Raw genomic sequence first — 7870 nt, 5'->3', positions numbered from 1 at the left:
ATCTCTGTGGGGTGGGGGCGGGCTGCCGCGCGAGCTCTAGGGCGCCGGCCTTACGTCTTCTCTCTGCCCGCAGCCGTTCTGGGCCGCCGGACACCCCCGCTGGGGCCAATGCCCAACCAGGACATCGACGTGAGCAACCTGGAGCAGCTGGAGAAGTACCGGAGCTTCGACCGCTACCGGCGCCGGGCAGAGCAGGAGGCGCAGGCCCCGCACTGGTGGCGGACCTACTGGGAGTATTTCGGGGAGAAGACAGGTGCGGGGCAACTGGAGCAGGGGCTGCAGCCACCGTCCGGGGAACTCAAGGGGACCCGCCGGCGTTTTCCCCGGGGCTGGACAAGCTTTGTCAGCGCCCCTGTGGATGCTGGCGAGGATGGGAGGGCCCGCCTGCAGACCTGTGTGCTCTATCGGCAGCTTCATCACGCCGGGATTGTTCACACCTTCTGCGCCTCATTCTTGGAAAATTCGCTCCCCCTACTATTAGAGTTCCAGCTCCTAAAATATCTGTTCCTAAAATCTTGACCATCTGACTTTCCATATTGGGATGTCGTTCTGTGCGCCTAAAATACTCTAGGTAGCTCTGGCCACACTGCATTCTGACACTGTACGCTGCCTGTCCCCAGATTATGAGCGCGCTGTTGACAGGAATCCTGCTTGTCTTGCCCTCCATTGGATCCTTGCACCTGAACAGTGCAAGGATGTACGTGTGCAATACTTTGCTGAATGAAATTAAAGTCCTGGGCAGGGTGACTCAAAAAAGAACCCAACCTGGCCGGTCGCGGTGGCTCACGCCTGTAATCCCACCACTTTGGGAGGCCGAGGCGGGCGGATCACCTGAGGTCGGGAGTTTGAGACCAACCTGACCAACATGGAGAAACCCTGTCGCTACTAAAAGTACAAAATTAGCTCGGCATGGTGGCGCATGCCTGTAATCCCAGCTACTCGGGAGGCCTCTGAGGCAGGAGAATCGCTTGAACCCAGGAGGCGGAGGTTGCGGTGAGCCAAGATCGCGCCATTGCACTCTAGTCTGGGCAACGAGGGCGAAATGCCGTCTCAAAAAAAAGACCCCAACCTTTAAGGAGCTTACAATTTATGGAGTATATATTGTTGTTGTTTTTAGCATTTATAGAGGCAGTTTTGTGGTGGTTAAAGGCACAAGCATGGAATCTAAATACCCGATTTAAATCCCAGCTCAGCCTCAGGGACAATGTCCCTGGGCTTATTTCAACTGTAAAATAAAATGTGTCTTTGCTACAAAATTACCATGAGGATTAAAAGATGCAATTCATTGGCATTTTTGCCTAATGCTGTCTCTGATGTGGGCTCAGTATGTTTTCGTTATTATTAGTTTTCTTTTCTTTTTTTTTTTTTTTAAGGCGGAGGCTCGCTCTGTTGCCCAGGCTGGAGTGCAGTGGTGCGATCTCAGCTCACTGCAACCTCCTCCTCCTGGGTTCAAGCGATTCTCCTGTCTCAACCTCCTAAGTAGCTTGAGTAATCTCTCATTGCCACCATGCCTGGCTGATTTTTGTATTTTTAGTAGAGATGGGGTTTCGCCATGTTGCCCAAGCTGGTCTCAAACTCCTGACCTCAAGTGATCCCCCTGCCTCAGCCTCCCAAAGTGTTGGGATTACAGGCATGAGCCACCGCGCCTGGCCGAGAAGCACTTCTGTAAGTCCTTCTAGCATCAGTCATTCACTCTAGCCAGGACAACTGGGTGTTCGTAGCCACCTGTGAACAGGCTTGGAGGTGATCTCAACTATAGATTGGAAGGACCATTGGCTTCAATTTCGCATGATGTAGACAAAACTGTGACCTGGTTTGGGGATCAGAAAAACACAACCTCCAGCCTGGCCAACGTGGTGAAATCCTGTCTCTACTAAAAATACAAAAAAAATTAGCCAGGCATGGTGGCAGGCGCCTGTAATCCCAGCTACTAAGGAGACTGAGACAGGAGAATTGCTTCAACCCAGGAGGCAGAGGTTGCAGTGAGCTGAGATTGCGCCACTGCACTCCAGCCTGGGGGACAGAGTGAGATTCTGTCTCAAAAAAAAAAAAAAAAAACACAACCTCAAGTTGTATCTGATTTGCTTCCCAATTACATCCTGTTCAGGTCTGGGAAGTAGAACAGTATGTTTTAAATCTGTGAATCATAGGGAACACTTGAGCAGCAGAGCTTGAAGCACAGGATGAGAGGACTAGGTAGGGACAGACAGTTTAACCAAGAAGATGTGCCTGCCCCCTCACTGGGTGCAGTGGCTTGCACCTGTAATCCCAGCTACTCAGGAGGCTGAGGCAGGAGGATCACTTGAGGCCAGGAGTTTGGAGACCAGTCTGAGCAACATAATGAGATCCCATCTCTCAGAAAGGTTTTTTAAATTAGCTACCACGGCTGGGCACAGTGGCTCACGCCTGTAATCCCAACACTGTGGGAGGCCAAGGCGGGCAGATCACTTGAGCCCAGGAGTTCCAGACCAGCCTGGGCAATGTGGCAAAACCCTGTCTACAAAAAATGCAAAAATTAGCCAGACAAGAAGGTGTACACTTGTAGCTCCAGCTACTCAGGACACTGAGTCGGGGAGGTTAAGGCTGCAGTGACCCATGACCCTGTTTTTCCAACACATCTTCCCTCTCCAGATCCCAAAGAGAAGATTGATATTGGGCTGCCTCCACCCAAAGTCTCCCGGACCCAACAGCTACTGGAACGGAAACAGGTCATCCGGAAGCTTCGGGCCAATGTAGAAGAGGAGAGGGCTGCCCGCCTCCGCACAGGTAAGCCTTCTCAGGGGAGGCGCCATCCCAGAGTTGGGGTACAGGGTGTGTCCCTGCCCCCCCGTATCCCAACTGTCCTTATTCCTGTCCAGCCAGTGTCCCTCTGGATGCCGTGCGGGCCGAGTGGGAGAGGACCTGTGGCCCCTACCATAAGCAGCGCCTGGCTGAATATTACGGCCTCTACCGAGACCTGTTCCATGGTGCCACCTTTGTGCCCCGAGTTCCCCTGCATGTGGCCTACGCTGTGGGTGAGGACGACCTGATACCTGTGTACTGTGGCAATGAGGTGACTCCAACCGAGGTAACTGCTCACCTGTGCCCCTCCTCCCTGCCCTGTGCAAACACAGACACATCCCATCTCAGTGTCACAGACGCTCCTGGGTTTGGAATTTTTTGGAATTTTGTTGTTCTGTTTCTTTGATTTCCTGGAAGACAACACCATGACAATTTCATTTTTCCTTCATTTTGAAGGGAAAAGAGGCTCCATCTTAGCACATTCCTGTGACCGGCCTGCTGTCTGTGGTGTGCCCTCCTGCCCAGGCCTTGGCACAGTTCTTTTTTGTGGTTGTTGCCTGGACAGGCAACTCTGCAGGACTCCTTCTCTATGCATCCCTTTGCCTGCCTGTGCCAGGGGCTGTCAAGGGCATTTGGGTCAGAGTGGGCACCCCTTTCTCCAAGGCTCCCTGCAATAGCTGGTCTGTCCCTGGTGGGGCTGACAGCTTCCTTCTCTCCCTGCCAGGCTGCTCAAGCACCAGAGGTGACCTATGAGGCCGAAGAGGGCTCCTTGTGGACGCTGCTGCTCACTAGCTTGGGTGGGTGTCTGGGGCTCATCAGTCCCCCTGCCCCGCTCACCTCCCATGAGCCAGGGCCCTGGGGAGCTGGGGGAGGGGCCAGGTGGAGATCTCCAGCCCTGGCTCCTAACAAGGGAGGGGGCAGCAGGGCCGTGGTTGGCAGGGCAGTGATCAGCAGGTGTGTTTTTGTGCAGATGGGCACCTGCTGGAGCCGGATGCTGAGTACCTCCACTGGCTGCTGTGAGTACCAGGGGTAGAGGGGTGCTGCCCAGGTGGGAGGAGGACCTGGGAGCCTGGACTGAGCTGCTCCTGAGTTTCATAGACTGCCCATGGGACTTGAATTCACCTCCTGCCTCAGGAGGTGACCCCCGCCTCTACTTCCTGAGGGTGTTAGGGGCCCTGGGATCCCCGTGTCTACTTGAAGACAGCTACAGGAGACAAAGTTTGCAGTAGGCCTCAGTCGGTCCCCACAAGCCTCCTCATCTTTTCTTTTTTCTTTTTTATTTTTTTTGAGACAGGGTCTCACTCTGTCCCCCAGGCTGGAGTACAGTGGTGCAATCATGGCTAATTGCAGCCTCTAACTCCTGGACTCAGGTGCTCCTCCCACCTCAGTCTCCTGAGTAGCTGGGACTACATGTGCAAGCCACTACATCCAGCTAATTTTTGTTTTTTTTTATACAGACAGGGTTTCACCGTGTTGCCCAGGCTGGTCTCCTGAGCGCAAGCGATCTGCCCACCTCTGCCTCCCAAAGTGCTAGGATTACAAGCATGAGCCCCCATGCCTGGCCCCTTCGTCTCTCTAAACTCATTTCTTCACCTGTAAAACTGGGATAATGGTACCATGTGCCTTACTCAGCCTGAGTGAGTGACACAGTCCACTCATGTGGACTGTGACGGTCACATGAGAGAAGGAGCAGGAGAGGCCTGGCAGCTGTGGCATCTCCCAGGTGCTCCTTGAACCACTGGGCACTCCTTCCCTGGGCCCAGACGAGGCTGCCTTCTATCGTCTCGGTAGCTTTTGGCTCTGAACACCAGGCCAGGGGGCAGAGGTCAGGCCAGTGACCCCAACTTTGAGCCTTCTGGTTAATTGGGGACAGTGACTGGGAGGCTGGTTTCTGTCATTTTTATTCAACTGCAGTTACCAACCTGTGTGCAGCAGGACCCTCTGGGGAGCTGTGCCTGAGGCATTGGCCGTCCCTGTGCCAGGCGGGGCACACAATCCCCGACGAGGTCCTGGAGACTTCGGGACGCAGAGGGAAAAGCAGCCAGAAGTGGCATGGCTTTCTAGCCTCAGTGACTGTGGCTGACCCCCTGGCTCCCGGGGCCTGGAAGCAGGCTGCATGGCCTTGCTGTCAAGGTGATGATGTCTGGAGCCCTGTCCCCCACTCGGAGCTCCTCCAGCCCACTTCCCATGTTTGCAGTATGTCCAGGCATTCACAGAGCTTGGCTGCCTCCTCTGTCCTAGGAAAGAGAGTGCTTAGAGTCGTCCTCTCAGGGAGTCATGTCAGCCTCTACGGTGTGTGTGGAGCTGGGTGGACACTCCTGCTGCCTCCCTGGAGTGGTTATTAATGGAGACTTTCCTCCTCCCAGAACCAACATCCCGGGTAACCGGGTGGCTGAAGGACAGGTGACGTGTCCCTACCTCCCCCCCTTCCCTGCCCGAGGCTCCGGCATCCACCGTCTTGCCTTCCTGCTCTTCAAGCAGGACCAGCCGATTGACTTCTCCGAGGACGCACGCCCCTCACCCTGGTAATCTACACCCCCAACACATAACCCGGCCTCAGGCCAGCTCCCCTGGAATGGTCACTCGTGCTCAGTTCTCTCCGACCTCAGCCTTGAGGCTGGCAGAAGAGCAGGATAGGGTGCTAGCAGCATCCCAGGGGCCTCTCAGGGTTGCCTGTGGGGTGGAGGGGTGAGGGCTCTGGTACCCACTCCCCGCTCTCACATGCTCTCCATCTTACAGCTATCAGCTGGCCCAGCGGACCTTCCGCACTTTTGATTTCTACAAGAAACACCAAGAAGCCATGACTCCAGCCGGCTTGTCCTTCTTCCAGTGCCGCTGGGATGACTCCGTCACCCACATCTTCCACCAGCTTCTGGGTAAGGGCCATGGGGCTGGGGCACTGGGTGGGCCTGAGCTCACCTGCCCTGCCAGGGAGAAGCTTTGTTAGGGGAAGGCTGCGGCAGGCTCCTGGTGGGCAGGCCTCAGCCTGAGGGGGCGCAGGCCAGCAGGAGACCACCCCGGTGCCCCTTGCTCTTCTTGCAGACATGCGGGAGCCGGTGTTTGAGTTCGTGCGACCGCCCCCTTACCACCCCAAGCAGAAGCGGTTCCCCCACCGGCAGCCTCTGCGCTACCTGGACCGGTACAGGGACAGTCATGAGCCCACCTATGGCATCTACTAAGGAGCCAGAGTGTGCCCACTTCAGAGCATGGGATTGATCGGCAGCAGGAGTAAAGACACAGCCCCAGAGGCCCACGCCGTGGGGTCTGGGCCCTGCCTTAGGCAGCCCCTCTGTGGCCCCCTCCCATCAGGCCCAGGGCTTGGAGTGAAAGGGACTCCCCGGTGGTGGGGTGGGGAATGGGAATAAAGATGATTTCTTGCCAGGCTTGGTGTCTCACGCCTGTAATCCCAACACTGGGAGGCTGAGGAGGCAGGATCGCTTGAGCCCAGGAGTTCAAGACTAGCCTGGGCAACATAATGAGACCCTGCCTCTATTTAAAAAAAAAAAAGATGATGATTTCTGCCATAGCTGGCCTGGTTCGGTGTTCCAGGGCCAGAGGACCCCGATGGAGCTGTACTCTTGGGTGGGAAAGGGGCTGCCTCCCACCCCACCAGGTGCACCCTGACCTCCATCTTCTGAGGGTGTCGGGGGCCCTGGGATCCGAAGCAAAAGCAGGCAGTGGGCCAAAACAGGTGTGGCCCCGGGAAGGGAGACAGACATCCCAATTCAGCAGGTGCCTGAAATCCAGCTCCCCGAAAAAGTGGAGCAGAGCAGCTGGGCTCAGGAGGGAGCATTTATTGAGCACTGGCTGTGTGCCCCAGGGGGTCCCACCGGCCCCTGGAGAGAGAGTGCCTGCCCCAGCACTGACCCTCTGCACAGACTCCTGCCCCCACCCCATGCTTGGGAGGAGAAGCCACATTAGGTAGGTAACAGCGTGACTCAAGAGACCTGCTCAGGGTCGGAAAGCCCATGGAGCCTGCGGCTGGACGGTTACGTGTGTTGTTTCTCCCTTACCAAAAGCAGAAGTCTGGCTAACTAGTAGGTGGAGGGTAGATCCGTGCACTTTTTCCAGAAAGAAACCGCCTGTGGCCGCACACAGGACGCAGTGCTTGCTGCAGCAGTGGGAGCTCGTGCCGCCTCAGCATCAGCCCAGCTTGGTTAGATAGAAAGGCCTTGCTCTCCTGGGGTTCCCCCTGGCCTGATACACACTGTCGGGGAGGTGGGCGCTAGGCCCCAGGCCCGCCTTGCCTGCTCAGGGGAAACGCTGGAGTGCCTCTAAATACTGAGGCTGCAGGTCAGCTCGGACCCCAGGCAAGAAACTCTCCCCAGCAGAGGGCAGCAGGGAGAAGGGATGCTGATTGCAGCTGAAAGCTGGTTTGTGTACTCACTCATTCAAGGGCCATTTGAAAAATACCAGTTAACTGGTCCCTGTCTGTTGGTGACCAGACATTTCCATCTCGCTGTTTACTTTAAAATAACCAAAATTACGTGTAGCCCAGAGAAGGAAGACACCCCAGTCTGGCAAGTGCCCGAAACCCAGCTCCAGCTCCAGGAAAAAGTGCAGCAGTGCTCGGGTCTGCAGGGAGCCCGCCCGCCCGCGTGCACTGACTTTCGTTTAATCGCCGAGCCCCGGGGAATTGCGCGGGTGGTCTATGCAGTTAGGCCATTGACAGATGAGTCCAGAAGAGGTTCCGCGCGACCCGTGGTCAGAAGCCCAGAGGCGGGGCGGGATTTTCGAGTCTCTGCTCTCCAGGACCTGGGCTGAAGGCCCAAAGGGGTGGGATGGACCCGCCAGGCTGGGACCCGAGAGAGCCGAACCCAGCTCTCAGCCGGGGTGGCGCGGTGCCTGGAGAGAGGGAGGGGCGCAAGGCCGGAACGCGGAGCCTTCGAGCAGCCCAGGCTGAGGCGGGCAGGGGTGGCCTAGGCCCCTGCAGACGTCGCTGGTCGAAGGTGTCGGAGAAGGGCCCGCCGCACCCCTCCGCCTTCCGGGGCAGGGACCTAGCCTCGCCCCGCCCCGCGTTAGCCACGCCCGGGCGCCCTCAGTACGCGAGGCCAGCTGTCCCTTTAAGGGGCCCGCCTGGCCCCCACCG

General features: G+C 56.9%; 1 protein-coding gene across 1 annotated transcript; it reads left to right on the top strand.

Annotated features, from left to right (window-relative positions):
- The first annotated feature begins 68 nt into the window (after nucleotides 1-68).
- Nucleotides 69-6165, top strand: MRPL38 (mitochondrial ribosomal protein L38). Its single transcript, XM_011947895.1, has 8 exons — nucleotides 69-253; nucleotides 2632-2766; nucleotides 2859-3067; nucleotides 3506-3578; nucleotides 3752-3797; nucleotides 5148-5306; nucleotides 5521-5657; nucleotides 5824-6165. Exons 1-8 carry the CDS (start codon nucleotides 109-111, stop codon nucleotides 5958-5960), a joined length of 1041 nt encoding a protein of 346 aa, XP_011803285.1. The 5' UTR covers nucleotides 69-108; the 3' UTR covers nucleotides 5961-6165.
- Nucleotides 6166-7870: the final 1705 nt, after the last annotated feature.

The sequence above is a fragment of the Colobus angolensis genome, unplaced genomic scaffold (assembly GCF_000951035.1).
Source record: "Colobus angolensis palliatus isolate OR3802 unplaced genomic scaffold, Cang.pa_1.0 Scaffold1, whole genome shotgun sequence".
NCBI classification, from domain to species: domain Eukaryota; kingdom Metazoa; phylum Chordata; class Mammalia; order Primates; family Cercopithecidae; genus Colobus; species Colobus angolensis.
The sequence above is the reverse complement of the archived record's forward strand: the minus strand, read 5'-3'. Positions and strand labels throughout refer to the sequence as shown.

Coding starts and splice junctions, on each gene's coding strand:
- MRPL38 (XM_011947895.1), top strand. CDS start 109: ATGCCCAACCAGGACATCGACGTGAGCAACCTGGAGCAGCTGGAGAAG. Junction 2,767..2,858: donor GGCTGCCCGCCTCCGCACAG/GTAAGCCTTCTC, acceptor ATTCCTGTCCAG/CCAGTGTCCCTCTGGATGCC. Junction 3,579..3,751: donor GCTGCTGCTCACTAGCTTGG/GTGGGTGTCTGG, acceptor GTTTTTGTGCAG/ATGGGCACCTGCTGGAGCCG.